Source organism: Egretta garzetta, unplaced genomic scaffold (genome assembly GCF_000687185.1).
Source record: "Egretta garzetta isolate BGI_Z169 unplaced genomic scaffold, ASM68718v1 scaffold306, whole genome shotgun sequence".
NCBI lineage: Eukaryota > Metazoa > Chordata > Aves > Pelecaniformes > Ardeidae > Egretta > Egretta garzetta.
Genome location: NW_009260131.1, coordinates 433573 through 450924, shown reverse-complemented (window position 1 = coordinate 450924; position 17352 = coordinate 433573). Strand labels below are relative to the sequence as shown.

At 40.2% G+C, this 17352-nt stretch overlaps 1 protein-coding gene across 3 annotated transcripts in view; it reads left to right on the top strand.

Moving 5' to 3' along the window:
• DAAM2 (dishevelled associated activator of morphogenesis 2) overlaps nucleotides 1-17352 on the top strand; it is a 202438-nt gene that overhangs the window by 129918 nt on the left and 55168 nt on the right. For all 3 annotated transcript variants that reach the window (XM_009641546.1, XM_009641545.2, XM_009641544.2), the window contains 2 exons: nucleotides 1906-2000; nucleotides 8476-8809. In XM_009641546.1, the coding sequence (XP_009639841.1) occupies nucleotides 1906-2000; nucleotides 8476-8809 (429 nt within the window). The remainder of the gene's footprint in view (nucleotides 1-1905; nucleotides 2001-8475; nucleotides 8810-17352) is intronic.

Sequence of the window (17352 nt, the reverse complement as noted above, 5' to 3'; positions counted from 1 at the left end):
AATGGGCCTTTTTCACTCTGAACGAAATACTGTTGAGCACCTTCCTACCATCCATTTTCTTTCCCCCCACAATGGCTCAGAGGAGAAATTAAGCTGTTGGAGGAATGGGAGCCTTTCAAAGGAGCACTTATGGGCCAAAGGAAAGATGACCAGATGGGCTGTCACCCAAGAAAATACAAATCAAGCCCCAAATCACACCCCAGGACTCTGCCATTGAGATTCCATAATGCCTGTTCAGGATTTCTGTTTATTTTTCAAAGAGGGGGATCATATATGGCTTGGCTTAAGCATTTCAATTTATGTTTCTGGCTGTCAGGGGATGCTGGCAAAAGATAAAACATCATCAGCTCATTTTCCATCAGTAGCGCTCTGTCATTCCATTAGGGCAGGAAATAGCTTGCTCTGTTACTGAGTGCATTTGACTTTAGCGTGGATCAGAGAGAGGACCCCTAGAGTTAAACACATCTCCCTATGCCAGCTGTTCAGCATAAGACAGCAATGGCATGTAGCCAAATGACCACCCTCAGGATCCGAAATGTGTTGGCACCACATGGTTTGCAAAAGCAAGCAACACAGGAGCACTTCCAAGGGAAGTGAGGTGTTGGGGGGCAGAGAGGGGAATTAAAGGAAGTTCCACTGAAAGGGAAGGTTTCTTTGGTGCTTGCTAAGTAGTAAAATAAAGACTTAAATATTTTGCTGTAATGGGCTACAATTATAACTACTCAGATTCTACCACAGAGAGGTTTAATATCAGATCCTTGATAGCTGATACAAGTTTAATCGGGTTATTCATTTGAGAAGGGGTTCAGAGCTCTTTTCCAGATACCACTGAGTGATATCCCCCAGAAGTCCTGCCAATGAGAGGCATTTATCCTCTAGTTTACAACTAAAGCAACTAAGAAGACATTGGTATAAGTCAAGAATTTCCAGCATTGAGTCTTTACTTTTTAAAAAGTCACGCATTGAAGTTGCAACCCTGATCGGGATATGCAATGGGCACTGCAGAGTCTTGCTTCACGTCACAAGGCTGCAGTGGTGCTGAGTGCTGGAGCCCTGATTTCCTGATATACCACTTTTTTTTAATGGCATTGTCTGACTGACTTACTTTGAGAACCTAATTTTTTGCATGTATTCCACTCATCATATCTCACCATAATTTACAGTGACCAACAGAATCTTCTGTTCCAGTTGACTGCAAGCTCTAGTTACCTCAAGCTGCATACTGGGGGGAAATCTAGTCTTCATGTGCTTCAGTTTGCTTGTTAAAAAACAGAGACAGGGATTTTATGATGCTCCAGCTTTTTACAGTAAATGTTCCTAATTAGCAAGGGCAAAGTATATAGGGAAAATCAGTATCTTAAAACAGGTGATATACTTGGCATGGGGAAGAAAAGTCAATATTGTATGTACACAAACAGTAATTCAGGGTACTTGCAGGCTGTTTAGTCACTTGAAGAAAAAGCTTTTATGCTTTGAAACCTGATGCACAAGTCTGGGGTTTTTTTCTTCTTTTTTTCCCCCCCCAAATCCCTCCAGCCATGTCAGTCTAATAGGAGATATTACCTCCCCCTACAAACTTTGCCTCACATATCCATAGATCACCACAGCAGATCACTGTTCCAAATTAGGTATAGTTTTCTTAGGGCATACTGGCAAGTATGATTTTTGGGGTGTAATCTGAGAACCCTAGTTTAGCCAGTGTGGCAAAGCTGTATGCTGCTGCCAGTCCACATGAGCAGCCTCATCTGGATTCAGTTTTGTAGCTGAGGCACTGCTTTCCTGGTGAGAGGTCGGCAGGCACCTCTGCATGGGTTGATGGGATGGTTGTTTTTCATAATTCCTGGCCTGTCTCTTAGCTTCCAAGCAGCCTGAGCTTTCCTGATTGTCATCTTCTTTTCTGAACAGATGCAGACTCTGTATGCTTTCGATGAAGAAGAAACAGAAATGAAAAATAAAATAGTTGAAGACTTGAAGACAGCTCTGCGGACTCAGCCCATGAGGTAATGTTGTTCGTCTTTCATCACAATTCAATGCCTCCCTTTGGTCAGATGTGACACAGGAAAGAGCGGCAAGAACAGAAACTTCATTGTCTCACCTCACACAAGCCTCTCTGATATTTCAGACAATCCACAGAGAGCCCTACAGTCCCTGGTCTGAACCTGCCTAGCTGGGAGGGCACACTAATGCTGAAGCATGTAGTTTCAGGAAAATGAAAGATAAAGTCTGCTGTGAAAAACCTGTGGCAGATATGTGCAAACACAGGTAATGACTACGAAGATCAGATTCTAGACTTCATAGCCCCCTCAAAGTCCCATGTAATTTGATTCATGTTGGGCAAAATCTCAGCCTCTACTCTGAACTTTGAGTTCAGGCTTCCCCTTATCTTTAGCAATGTGAACTGTTTGGTACAAAACAGCTAATCCATCTGACATCACCTGGTTTGGCATTCTTCCTGTTCTATGTGTAACTGTGGCACAGAGAAATGCTGAGACTTTATTGTGTACTGTGTCTTTGAAGGTAAGGTCATCTTTGTTTTTCTGGGAACAAAACTCTGAACAATAGCAAACTAACTAGCATAGAAACCTTTCCATTTAACACTTTGAAGAGCGTTTTACAGAAACAATAACTATAGTTGATATGATTTCAGGAAACACTTGGTCAAAAAGTTTCTGAACGTCTTTGTATTGGGCCCAAAATAGGCCAAATCTGTTTGCATCCACACTATGCCGAAATCATAGTTTCAGAGACCTTCAATAATGCCTAACCAAACAGGATTTTTTTTTGGGGGAGGAGGGGGCAGCGCATCAGCTTAAGCCTCAGTGTTTTAACTCCTGTTGTGATGGGCTGTAAGACAGCACAAACCCAGATTCCCATGCTCCTCTGAGGCATAAAGATTCATCAGGCTTTGGTAACTTTAGCGTATGGGTAGAGTGAGTGCTTTTGACATGGAAGTGGAGAAACAGTGGCCTATACTGACACCTTGCCCGAGGAAGTAAGTTTGATCCTTCCTATCACTGTCCTAAAGCAGAGAAAGCAGTAAAATGCCACTGGACTTTATGTTAAAATGGAAGCTAAGACAACTGCCAAACTCCTAACTCTCACAAGGATTTTAAGCCAAAGTCTTGTGCTGTTGAGAATTGATGTAGCAACTCTATTACATTAATGTGGAACTGGTTTGATGCTTCCTCTGTGAAAGTGATAGCTTTCATTGAGCATAGCCACAGCATCAAGGCCTCTCTGCTATGTCCAGCTGAAACACTTCGGTGGCCACCATTGGTTGTTCTGCTCTGTCATTTTGCCTAGGATAGTGCAGCCTTCTTGTTGAGAGCAAAGCAATAAAGAAGAAGAAAGAGAAATGTCTTTTGCTCAAAGCCCTGCAAGAGTTTCCTGCTCAGACCTATATGGCTTCTGCTGGATCCCCTTGACAACAGCGCATTGCTTCATCTGTTTATAATAACCCTAATAAGCTTTGGTACAAGCATCTATGAGCTGCCCTATAAAGTGTTCTCTTCTAAATCACTGGCGATGGTTATGGGGCTTTTTTTTTTTAAAAAAAATTGTTAAGCCAAGCCAAATTTTGAGTTAATTCCTGTGTCTCAACTAATTTCCAGCGACTCAATTCGTTAGCTGCCAAATGGGCTGCATGCCAATGCCTGATCAACAAGCCAATTTCTTCTTGATGGAAAGGTTGCAGTAGAGTCCCTCGGCTCCATCAAATCCCTCTCATAAGCAGTACGATACTCAAGCCTTCAAAATACTAGTCTTTCTAGTTGAATTTGGACATCAAATCCTATTTTCCTTGCCACTTCTGTTCATCAGGCCTCTGAAGGAAATAGACACCTAAATTCACACAGGATGAACTGTCTGGAATCCATTTGTGATGATAGGGTACACAGGGGCTCCAACAGCTTACCAGTAGGCTTCTGTGCTTGAATTCTCTGATCTAGAGGAATCAAAATAAGAAAAATGCATGTGTTTGCCTCTGTGTTTTATTTTATGGCAGAACTGTGTCTCTTCTAGTAGAAAATGCAGAGTAATGGTACTAATCTGTGCTTTTATTCCAACCCACCAGTTCTAACAGCAACAAAAACTGAAGCAGACTACTTCAACTACCCTAACTCAAGTTCTTCTCCTCTTTGGAGAAAAGGTGATAGAAGCATCCCTGGGCAGCTAGTTGCCTCCCTTTGAGCAAGTGCATTTTGTTCTGGTATTCAGGAGCTGCCCTGAAATAATAAAGCCAGGTTATGTCCCAGCACGCAGGAACAACCCCAGCCTTAGAGAACGAAAACACCACATCTGCATCTTGTAAGGAAACACGTTTTCTTTTAGGTTTTTAAGAACTTATGACCATAAACAAGTGTGATGACAAACTGTTGGACAGAAGCAGCAAGAGAAGAGCTTTTCTTTTGGTATTTTAGTGCCCAAAAAGGGAGGTTCAGAAGTGCAGTAAAAGTAAAAACTTAAAAGGGACTGGAAAAAAAATCACTTTTTGGAACTCCAGAAAAATACCTTCTTTAGTCTGAATCATCACTAACTCTCTTTGCTGTCTGCTTTTCTTTTGTTTAACTCTGATTTACCTCCTGTTATTTTTGTTTGATTTAGCCATGTTGCATTCAAGTGCATACTGGAGATGATCATTTATGTTTCCAGCAAGCAAAACCCACTATCCTGAATTTTTCAGCAATTCACTAGTTGTCAGGATTACATGTACCCCCTGATTCAAAAAGTGATGCTGCAGGGAAGTGAAGCCTTGGCTGTTAACAGGGTGGGAACATCCTGCTCTCTGCACACCCACATCATATGATCTTTCTGTCTTTCCTGAGCTGGATCAAGTCTCACAGGGAGGCTGTCCACCCCTACACTTGGAATCCATCAGTGGGTCATTACCTCTTAGGCTGCACTGCATCTGTATTTGGATGAAAGGTTTGTTATTAGAGCTAGCTAACTCATTCTGATCAGCACTCTCTAAAACTTGAAAGGCTAAGAGGCGCCCTGCCTTTTAAAGTGTGCTAAACTGGTCAAGTGAGAGTCTGAGTTGAGGTTAGGCTTTAATTTGCTTGTTTAGCACCTATTAAAACACACCCTACTTTATTTACACTTGAGTTTTTGAATGTGTTAGCCGGAATGCATTGGCAAATATGCTTAACTTTACACCTCTCAGTCTAGAACAAGACCTTATTTTGCAGCATACAGGACATATAGGATAGCGGTTAGTTACATATGTGTAGGAAGAAGGTACTTTACGAATTGGGTTTGGCTTTGCACAGACGCACACACGTCCCTGCTTACAAACGCACAAACACCAAACAGTGTGAGGATTATGGCTGTCAGCTAAACTCCCACTTCTTTTTCTCTCTTGTACAGACATTTACATACATACCTCCCCACCTATATGTTCACACTGAGCAAATTCTCACACTGAGAGTGTCTGTTGGCTCAGAAACTATCACCATTTCTTTGTCTTCCTCTTGTGTTATTTCTGGCTTTTCTGGAGAATAGTGAACTAAGGGTTTTGGAAAAGAAAGGTGAAAATTATCATTTGATTCCTGTCTCCAATGTCAGCTGAATTGGGAAGATACTTGATTTTGATTCCTATTGAGTAATGCAGCTTACTGTTTGCTTTCTGGACTAGGAAGAGTACAGGAAAATCCCGGCATTGTTTTAAATTATGCCATTAATCAAGGTTTGTGACACACAACGCTTTCCTGAGCATGCCTCCTTTTTTGAATGACCTCATCTAAACAGTCCTAGAAAAATTGCTCTGCCAGTGAATTTAGTAAGGCATTGTACTTAATTGGGACAATGTAACTTTTGTGTATTTACCTTTTTTTTTCCACATGGTCATCAGAGCAGGCTAAAATACATGAAGGTTGTATTGCCTTGTATGTCTTGTCATAAGACCAGATGTTCCATCCAAATGTTTGTTTAAGGGACCCTTTGTTCAGCTGCTTCTTCTGGATGTTTTCTTTTGTAAGTAGAGCTCTATATCTTCAGAAAGGTATCATCTTAAGTGTTCCCCCAGCCCTGGAACTGAAAAGAACAGCAAAACATCGGCTTTTTTTTGCCTTTTTTTTTTCTTCCATAAAAGATGGAGGGAATAGCTAAGCTATGGGATGGATTCATAGAACTGAATTTTGGAGGCAAGGAGGAGACTTAGAATTTAAACTAGTCCCTCCATAGTAGAGACAAAGAACAACTCTGCTCTTTAGGCCTAGGGTTAGAGTAATGCTCAGAAGTCATTGGCATGATATTGTTTGGTAACAAGTTGAATTTGTGCTTATTTTGGTTCCAAATACATCCTTAGCAGCAATTCTTTTAGCCACAAATGTATTTATTTTAGTCATCTTTGGCATGCTAGCAGCTACATCCATTAAAAAACTGAACTAAATTTTAATCTTTCTATAATCAGTTTAAATAACAAACTGCTTTGAGTGACTTAACCAAATTCCTGGTGCACAACATTGATCCCACTCTCTGGCTTGGAGCTAGAGGGGCTTTTGCTCCTCTGATTTGTTTAGGGTAGACAAAAGGATGCATCCAAAGAATGTACAATTAGACCTGTGTGAAACTTGGCAGATTGTCTTAGCAGGGTTCAACTAAACCTTATTTTCATTTTTGGTGTGCACGTGTTCCTCTATGTGCTTGCCCTTAGTCTGATATTCACTTTGAATTTCAAACAAAAGCCAAGCCTCAGACTGAAACTTTGTTGAAAGCATCAGGCTTTGCCATGTTTCTGGTCAAACTGCTGGCCCAAATAAGCTGAAAGTTGGCCAATCTATCAGCATAGTGAGCATACCTTTCAGGTAGGCCCTGAAAATTCCTGCGTGGTGTGGGGTGTGATGACCAGAAGACCATACATATGCCAAGTCCATATTATCCAGGAGATATAGAAGTATAGCGCAGGTTTGTCTTGCTGGTGAATTCATTCTTTCAGTATGGTGCTTCCATTACTCATGCTTATTAGCAACAGCATCTTTCTCAAGGACAGAAAAGAGAAAGACAGCACATTAGGAAGTATCCAACAGGGAGGAAGAGAGGCTGGGTAAAAGCAAAATGATGCAGACTTTTGGTGTTCTTAATTTGTTACATAGGTGGCAACTGTTAACAATCTCTTCATTTGTTTGAGGTGTCTTTCTATGTTGTGCTGTTTAGAGTGTGGTTGTTGACATATTATTATTGGTGTACAATTTGGTAGACTGAAAATTCAAATGTAATTCACATGGGTTTGCATTCAGATATTCTAAAAAAGTACACCTACCTGAATGACCTGTTAGGGGAGGCAGAAGGTAAACAGAGAAATTATTTGCAGTCCTTTTTGTACCTTTGAATCCCCATTTTTAAGCCTGGGAACTCTAAATGAAGCATTGCTAGAATGATTGGTTTGAACTGACTTACATAATTCCATTCATTTCTATTGATTTGTCTAGGAGGCTGTCTGCATGGTCTAATTTGACACATCTGGATTTTTTTAACCCTGTTTTTCAACAAAACCTCAAACTTTTCCGAGGGCTTTCTCCTATATTGTTTCCATCCTCAGTTTCCATAATCTTAACCTGAAGAAAGGGAAATTTTATGGTAGAATACAGTAGAAATAGAACTCTAGTGATGTCAATAGTCAGAATAAACCTGTCCTACTATAGGTTCAAGTCTTCAGTGTGTCATTTGGTAACTGATTAATTCTGTGTTTCCTCTATTTATGATGTTTTTACCGTACATTTTGCTACTGCAGGTTGACAGTGGACCTGTTCCATCCTTAATATACATCCTCAAATTAAAAACAAACAATCAAATAAAAAAAATGCAGCCAAAGTGATTATAGGAGCTTTGCCTCTTACTGAAGAACATGTATCTTTTAAAGTCTAACTTTATATGTTTGTATACATATATCACAGGATCAGGGCGTGAAGTCAGTACAGCTGACAGACACAGTTGTAATGAGTTTGCCTCTGTCAGTGTACCCACTCCGGGAGGTGGAAGCCTCTAAGTAGTATTGGCTAAAGGTTTGAGTTAAGTCTAGAAATGGTTTTCAAGGTAATCTGAAATCATAATTAAAAGTGTGGTGATGAGTCTGTATGAAAATGTGTCTTGTGTGTATAACCCTGTATGTAAGATGTAGCAATTTGAAAGAATCCATTCAGCCTTGAAAATGCAGCAACTATTGGGGTGGACCACAGCAGGTGCTTGGCAGTAACCGCAACAAAGAACACAGCGACCGAACAGTAGGGTCATAAGGTAGAGAATATAATTATCCTGAAACTATGTGAGACACCATTACTAGCCAGTCTGTTTTCTCTTGTTTGTTTTGTTTTGCTTTTTTTTTTTTTATTATTTTCTTAAATACCTGGGAATTATTCTGTGAACTTTAGGCTAAAAACTAGCTAGCTTTTACAGATGCAGGGTTAAATAATAGGGTATCTTTTGAATAAATTGCCTTTGGTCTGCTTTCCTCATTTTTCCTACCTGTTTTTTTTTCAGGTTTGTGACCAGGTTTATCGAGCTGGATGGCCTGAGCTGTTTGCTAAACTTTCTGAAGAGCATGGACTATGAGACCTCAGAGAGCCGTATACACACATCCGTTATAGGGTGTATCAAGGCACTGATGAACAACTCCCAAGGACGGGCTCACGTCCTGGCTCATCCAGAGAGTATCAACATCATCTCCCAGAGTTTACGGACTGAGAACATTAAGACCAAGATTGCTGTGCTGGAGATCCTAGGTGCTGTCTGCTTGGTACCAGATGGTCACAAGAAAGTCTTGCAAGCCATGCTTCACTATCAAGTCTATGCTGCAGAAAGAACAAGATTCCAGGTACAAGGAGCACACTTTGCCAGAAATACCCAGTATGATGAATCTCTGCAGGGAGTGATTTTTACAGTTGATGTATTGCAAACTAGCTAGGTAGTAAAAAGGCAATATTTCTCATTTTATTTCAGGAGGGGTACTTCCTCAAATAGATTATCAGCATATATATATTTTTTTTCAAGACCTGAGTGCTTGTCATTAATGCTAACTTAAAATCTCCCGTATTTTACCTTAAAATGAGGGTTTGCTATGTTTAAATGAAAGCTGTTAATCTGTTCATACTCTAACCTGATGGTGTTTCTGGGGTGGTGATCATTTGTTCTGCCCTAGAAGCTGAAGCCACAGAATTCCAGGAGCCTCTGTCCTGATTTTAAAGCCCTTAATTTAGTAATAAAAGAGTTGTGGATTAAGTAATGGACAGTGGAGGCACTTCAGTTGCCACTTAGCAATCAACTTGTGAATTGTCACCACTTAGCAATTGTTGGCTCAGATATCTCCAATTCAGAACACAGAAGGGAAACTCAATCTCAGAGACTTTGAGGTATGTCAGTAGATCATTGAGAGGCTTTTATTGTGAATATTGCTGGCTGCTATTGTAATGTTCCTCTTCCTAGTGAACTGAGAACCTTTACAAAAAGATAGAATCTTGCTGTTTATGAAGCTGTAGCTGCTAAACTTTGGGGTAACCTCTCCCATTTACTGTTTGTTCTTAAGTGAAATGATAAGGGTGGTGTTGGGCCAACAGGCCCTGGTCCTGGTTTCTGTCAGCCATTATCTCCTGCCTCCTCTTCAGCTAATGCATTAGCGGATTTTGGGCTACAATGAACTATGGCTGTAAAAGTGAATGGGGAAACAGTCTGCTCATCAACAGTAGCTGCCAATGTTTGTTGATAGGGCTGAATGCACTACAGGATTCACTGACTGGGACTCAGACCTGAGACCAGGATACAGGATATCTTGGCTTGGTCCTGGCAGCCAAGAGGGCAAGCTGCATCCTAGGGTGCATCAAACAGCCAGTCAAAAGAGGTGATGATTCCACTGTATTCAGCATTAGTGCAGCCTCACCTTGAATACTGTGTGCAGTTCTGGGCCCCATAATTTAAGAAAGATGTTAAGGTCCTGGAGTGCATCCAGGGGAAGGCAAGAAAGCTGGTGAAAGGGCTGGAAGGAATGTCCTGTGAAGGAGCAGCTAAGGACTTCGGGCTTGTCCACTTTGGAGAAAAGGAGGCCGAGAGGCAACTTCATTGCTCTCTACAGCTTCCCAAAGAGGGAAAGTTGGAGAGGGAGGTGCTGAGCTCTTCTCCCTGGGATCCAGTGATAGGACACATGGGAATGGTTCAAAGCTGCACGGGGTGTGTGTGGGGTTAGACTGGACATTTGGAAGCAATTCTTTACTGAGAGGGTGATCAAACACTGCGACAGGCTTCCTAGAGAGGTGATCGATAGCTCAAGCCTGTCAGTCTTTAAGAGGCTTTTGGACAATGCCTTTAATAACATGCTTTAACTTTTGGTCAGCCCTGAACTGGTCAGGCAGTTGGACTAAATGATCGTTGTAGGTCCCTTCCAACTGACATGTTCTGTTCTGTTCTATTCACCTATATGAGGCATTGGCAGGTCCACCACTCAATGTATACTGCCCCATCCAGTTTGCTCTCTAGTAATCAGATGAAATGGAGAATCCTTCCTGAATTAATTTGATGTTCTTGTATACCTTGGAGACAGGTTGGGGTAACCTTAGATGCTCTGCAAAAAGCAGTGGAAACTCGCAGCCCTGACAACACTTTTGGTCCTGTGTTAACTCATCTTTACTTGACCAAGTGACTGTGCTTAATAAGCTCATATGGGAAATAGATGCTGAGCTAACTCAATGTGTCCTCTTTGCGTCCTCACTCTCACTTTTTTCTTTTTTTTTTTTCTTTTGTTTTTTATTGGTTTAAAATTTACCGAATAACTGAGATAAGTCATTGCCAGGCAAACTGTGGTAGCACAGGTCTTACGAACTTTTGAGGAATCTGGTGTAATAATTTGCAGATGCTTACCAACTCTCACATTCATGAAAGTGTACTTTGCATAAATGCTTGCTTTTGTCAAAACGCTTTTCCATTGGGGAAAAAAATGAAAGATAAATGAATACTCTCTCTTTTTTGTTTCTTGAACAAAACCAAATTCCCCCATGCAAAACCTGAAAAGATTTAGCAGAAGGATGTGTTCTTGTTTGCAATTTCTAACACTTTTGTCTAGATGCTGGAATAGGATTTTCGACTACACACAGCAATAGCTTCAGTTTAATTTTAGGAAGGCAATGGTTCATCCAGAGACATTCCTCATCTGTCTTCAGTCATTTTCTTTTAACAGAGAGACTGGAGATTTTTTAAATACTGATGAAATAAATATGGTCATGGTCATCTTTACATTTTAGAGGAAGGTTGATCCTCTAGGACTTGTCAGGGAAGAGAGGGTTATATCTCTTTGCCTCTTTTCCTCCCACATCTGTGTCTCAGAACAGTCTTGCCACTCATTATCTAGAGAAGCATCCACTGTAACTTGACTATGGGAAGACATTTGAAGAAAAGGATGAGTTGACGAAGCTTATCCTATACCTTTACTGTAACCTTCAAAGATGTGGTGCACAATGAAAGCCAGTGAAAGCCTTTTTTTTTTTTTCCTTTATCCTAGTCCTGAGTGTAATTTTTGTAACCAAGACTGCAAATATCTGAAGAGATCCTTCAGGTTTCAAACTGAACTCTTTTGGGGATGTGTTTTCTGTAGCTTGAGGAACTAGCAGCATCACTTGCTTTATTGAAGTGTTTGAACAGTTTAGAGCTTGCAGCTTTAGGTTGACTTTGGCCACACCTAATCACTGTTATGTTGAAAATGATACCCCACAACTGGGGATCTGGCAGAACCAAGAAACAAAAATTCTTTCTTGAAAACTAATAAAAAATGAACTAGGAACAGGAGAAACATACTTTGAATGTGCAGAGTAGGAATTTATTCCTTTGGCTCTGTGGTTCATTATTGCAGCCTGATTCTAGTGGTGAGGGGTGGGGGGGAAGGAAAGCTGGGAACTGTAAAGACACTGCTCAGTCATTCTCTAGATCTAACTCTGTAAGACAAGGGCCAAATTAGAGACACAATACCTAAGAGGAGAATAATTTCATATTCTCAGTTTTGGAAATGAAACTCTGTTCTTGTGAAGTGAAAAGTGTAGGGCTTTCTGGAAACTGTACTGAGCTCACTTTTCTTGGAGTGTCCAATAGATAATTTAGAGGTAACGCTGACCTCTGACATCAGTGCAATTGTTGCTCTTCCTTAAATTGCCTTTCTGACAACAGCAGTTGATAATATTCTTCATCCCTTTCAGCCACTTTGCTGTCAATTTATCCCTCCTCATCTATGAAAGCTTGCACTTTGTTTGTATACCATGTGTTTGGATTTATTTTTCCCTCTTGCAGATTACATTAAATCTAAGTGTCCCACTCTCCCCATATCATCTGTGGTGACCAGTGCTATGTACTTTGATGAATCAGGAGGTAAACGTAAGAAACACTGTTCCAGATCTTCCAGATCTATTTTTCCCCAATACAAATTGTTTGGGTTTTTTTTTTCTCTCTCCAGAGGAATATCGTGGTGATGAATAAAATTTGGGGTGCTTGGTTCTGCTTCTACTCCTCTTTGTAAGGAGGAGGTTCAGAGGTTCAGAATTACTTACCGGCAACCATCTAAAACTTGAGCTTGTACATAACTTGCTGCTGACAACTTTAGATTGGAACACTGATTATTTCCAATTTGCATGTGCTCAGGTGTGGTGGAGTGATGTAGAGATCATGTATTTAACATGGTAGCATAAAACATGGCATATTTCGTTGAATGTCAGAAGTTATTGCTAGGCAGTGTTCTAAGCACAACCCTTCCTACCTGGCACAGCTAGCCAAAAGCAGTCAGGGGACCCAGCAACTGGTGAATTAGTAGAGAAGAAAAGCTGCGACTTAAGATATTGTTCTTACTAAACTTACATTGGCTCTGTACTGCTATAATTGCTACTATTTGAATAGGAAACTTACAGTTTTATACTAGCGTATCTAAAGACAAAATCCAAATTACAGTGAGATTCCTGAGTGATATAAACAGTTGTAATCCCAATTAATTTAACTAAATTCCACCAGGTCACACCAACTGAAGACCACTAATCAAACTGTGCTGAGATATTTCGGAAAGGATGTCCTTGCTTTTTGATGTGTTTTTTTTTTTTTTTTAATTGAAGTTAATGGAAAATATAGATAGCATTTTTATTAATATGAAATTTTGTTAAGAAAATAGTCCTTCATATTTTGCTCTGAGTGGAAAATCTGATGTAAAATACTGCTTCTTTCTAAATTGCCAGCATTTTATCTACTGAGTGCAATTATCAATCTAATCCTTAACTTCAGAGAGGAGTCACTTTAAAGCGATGGGAGATTCTCCAGAACTTACTCTTCTTCATTGAGACTTCAGTCTTCTATCGAGTGCCTTTTAGTACCACAACTTCACTCTATATCTCTGCTGCTCAGTGTGGTCACAGGTCTATCAGGATCATCTTTGTCTTGGCACATGCAACAAGATTCTATACTTTATGTTTGTGTCTCAATTTATATTATGGCTGTTCCTATTTTCTCACATTTACCTCAGCTTCTTGCCTGAGCTGATCCCTTTGCCTGCTTTAATCTTTGACCCTTCTTTCATGCTGCCCTTCTGCCCAGAATAACTCTCCCTTTCATGTCCAACAGGCAGTCTGCAGTTCCTCTTTTATATTCCTTGAAAACTGTCCTCTTCAGAGTAGTATTCCATCTTTACTCAAATACCACAGTAATAGAAAGGCATGCCTTCAATCTCCTTCCTGGGGCAATCTGGAAAAGCTCCGTCTTTTCTTCATCCAATTTTTGCTTGAAATATGCTTATTTGCCTATGAATTCTACTCTGCCCCTTAAAGAAGAGAGATGAAAGAAAACATTGGAAAGCCAGACAATAAACCCTCAAAGCAGAAATGGGGAAATGGGAAGATGAGCCCTCAGTGTCCTTGCTGGGATTCTTTTCCATCTGATGTATTCAAAGTCAGTACTAGTGTAATTCTGTCACTGGCTCACTGTGTGACCATGAAAATGTTGCTTTATCTTGAATTTCTTAGGTGCTTTTCTTGTGAAGATGGAGGTTTCTAAAATGCTATGAAAATTGAGAAAGAAGAGTCTCTGATTTTGGTGTCATTTATGTCTGCATTATCCTATTTATTCCTTTGTGAAAGGGGCACAATATTACTCTTCCTTAAGCTGTTGCCTTTCTGATTATTGTTATGCTTGCTGCTTCCCCTCATTTCTCCTGTGGAGTGAATGCATCGTGTTATGACATTGTAACACGCTGTACTTTTTAACATGCTATATTTTGAATCAAACTAATGTTGCAAAGTCATAATGCTGTACTGGCCCAGAAAAGTATATCAGGATGTTCCAGTGCCCTTCCAGCCTAGTTTGCTGTTTGAAACACCACTCACCTGGGAACCCTGTGAGCAGAAAGAATTTTCCTTTTAGTCTTGAGAGAACCTAGCTGCTAGCTACTGTCCAAAAGGAGCTGATTTCACTTGCCAATGGAAATATTAACTGGGCTGCTTTAGGTCAAACACTCTTGTTTTCCTCCTTAATGCTTCTAGAAATTTTGAAGCTTGAGGTGAAAGAATAAAGGAAGCTTGATATTGTCAGTTGAAATGGTGGAGATTAGAAGCATTCCTTCCAGAACCCCCTTGCCTGGTTTGTGTTAAACACCGTCAATACAGACCATAATCTGCAGGGAGAAATCTAATCAATTTGGAATTGTAGTAGAGGAGCTAGAAAGGAACAAATTAAAATCCTGTATTCCCACTTGATTTGCTTCTTCCCCTCGGGGCTCATCCAAAGCCTTTTGAGGTTTGCTGCAGATTGAATGAAACCCTACTGGATGTCAGTGATGAGGAATAATGGGATTAAGTGAGGAAAGTTTTGCTTAAATAGTAGGAAAAACCTTTACAACCATAAGATCAATTGGGCCACAGAGCTGGCTGCCAAGAGGTGTGGTGAAATCTTTTTCACAGGAAATGTTCAAGTGAAGACTTGAACCGCAGCCATTTACAAAGGGTTGGAGATATTGGAGTTCAGCCACAATGTGTGAAGAGGCTTCACACAGACAGATCTTTAGGAATTGAATGGACTTACAATGCTTCCTTCTAGAGCTGAACAATCACATGAAGATGTGCTGTTCTTCAATTAGCTTAGTGCAATCCAGATTTTTTGTTTTTCTTGCCTTGAATTTGGCTTGGCCCCAAATGCATTCTGCTCCTACTCCAGCCTTCTGAAATGGGGGATAGCAAACTTCTGCTAACATCCTTCAACGTGTCTGTCTGCTGTATCTGGTATGTTGTTGCATGTTCATAAAAGTCTGTGAGAATATATGGTTGGAATGAGGCCTCCGAAGAAAGCCAGCAAAACCATCCTTGGTTTTGATGTTTCTGTAGTTATGGTTACTTAAATTATTCCAAGAAGACACATGTGCTTTGGATTTCAGTGTCAAAACTGACAGTAACAGAACTAAAGTCTCTCATTTATTTAACTTCTGATTATTTGTCAAGTTAAGAGTTGGGTTTGTTGGTGAATTTAAAGAACTCTTAAATAGTCTCCTGTTGTCATTGTCAGAGATAGGATGCTGGACTGGACTGACCATCAGTCTGACTCAGTAGGGCATTCCATGTATTTTTATGGTAAGACTCATTCCCATTTCTAACAAAATGGGGGGAGGGTTGGTATTTGGCCATATCATAACTACTGGAAAATCATGGATGTGATGAAAGTTCAAAAGCCAGGAGTAGGGACATTTGCAAATGCCAGCTGGGCAATTTAGAAGATGTAAGAAAAAGGAGTTTATGAAGTCAACCTTGCTTGATAGTGAACATACTATGCTCAGATATTAGAACAGCTGTCAGTAGCAGTGTATGATAGATCAAAAGATTTTTACAAAAAAACAATCAAAGGGTTTGCGTGAAGCCAGGGGTGTATTCTTTCCCCCGGGAAATGCCCTGTTTCTTGAGGCATATCTCTGTGGTGATGTCCATTTTCTACAGGGAACAAGATAGACCTATGAAACCGATGACTAGCACAGGAAAGATTTTGCTGTGAATAAACACTTTCAGTAGCCAGGGACAGAAGACTGACTAAAGGAAAATGAGCTTCCTTACTCAGCGTCACAGCTTCTAAATATTATTTAGATGGATCTGCTGAGCTGAACACTAAAAAAGTTATTTTTGTCTTCATTCTCCCTCTATGGCCAAAACTTCTTGGGAAGAGTAAAAAGAATTCTGTCTTTTCTAGTGCACCAGCAAAACAAATGTATGAGTGTGGGGAGTTTATTATTAACACTGGAGTGAGACGCGTACAACTGAACTGGCAGGTCTCAAGTGGAATTTGTTATTTTTTCAGTAAGGAAAATCATCCTTGGAATTATGAACTGATCAGAGAACATCCTGAAGAGAAGGTTCATGGTCAATGGTCATCAGCACAAAGCTAAAAGTAGAGTTGCTTTCATGGCTAATCAGTTTCTATGTAGAACCTCTTTGGTAATATTCAAGTGGAATTAGTCCAAAATAGACTGTATAAGACACAGGCTACCAACATTATTTTTCTAGTCTTTTAACTCCTTTGTCTCCTGATGTTCACAAGACTATGGTGAAATATCTATACGTATGTGGAGATTAGATCAAAAGCATTTCTGTGCTAAATACCCCCAAATGCTAAGCAACCCTGCTATTTGCTTACTAGGGAGACACACAGTCTTCAGGGAGATCTTATAGCAGCCTTTCAATAGATAAGAAAGACGGAGAAAAACGTTTTACCAGCACTTGCAGTGACAGGACAAGGGGTAATGGTTTTAAACTATAAGAGGCTAGATTTAGATTGGATAAAAGGAAGAGTTGTTTTTTTGGTTTTGTTTTTTTTTTTTTTTACAATGAGGTTATTGATGAGAGAAGGTGAGACACTGGAACAGGTTGCCCAGAGAAATCGTAGATGCCCCATCATTGGAAGTGTTCAAGGTCAGGCTGATGGGCCTTTGAGCAATCTGATCGAGTTGAAGATGTCCCTACCCATGGCAGGGGGGTTGGACTTAGATGATCTTTAAAGGTCACTTCCAACCCAAACCGTTCTGTGATTCTGTAACAAGAAAACTGGAGCTTCAAGGCACCTCCAGTGGAGCTATGTAATTCACCTTTGCGCTTTGGAGCTGTATGCACAGGGGATATTCCTGTTATTTGCAAATCCCTAATAGGACCTTACCAAGAAGTAGGTAATTGTCTGCTTCATGTGAAATGGTTTTAAGTGAAGGAACAAGGAGAATTCTTCCAAGGTCTGTGTATAGGTTTTATTCCTCAAAAGACAGCTTCTCTTTAGAATTCTCTCCTAGTGTGTACATAAGTACAATCTATCCTGCTCAGATGCAAGAATATAATGAAAATTACTTGAATTATGTGAGTAGAAAAGATTTATGAATCTGATGCT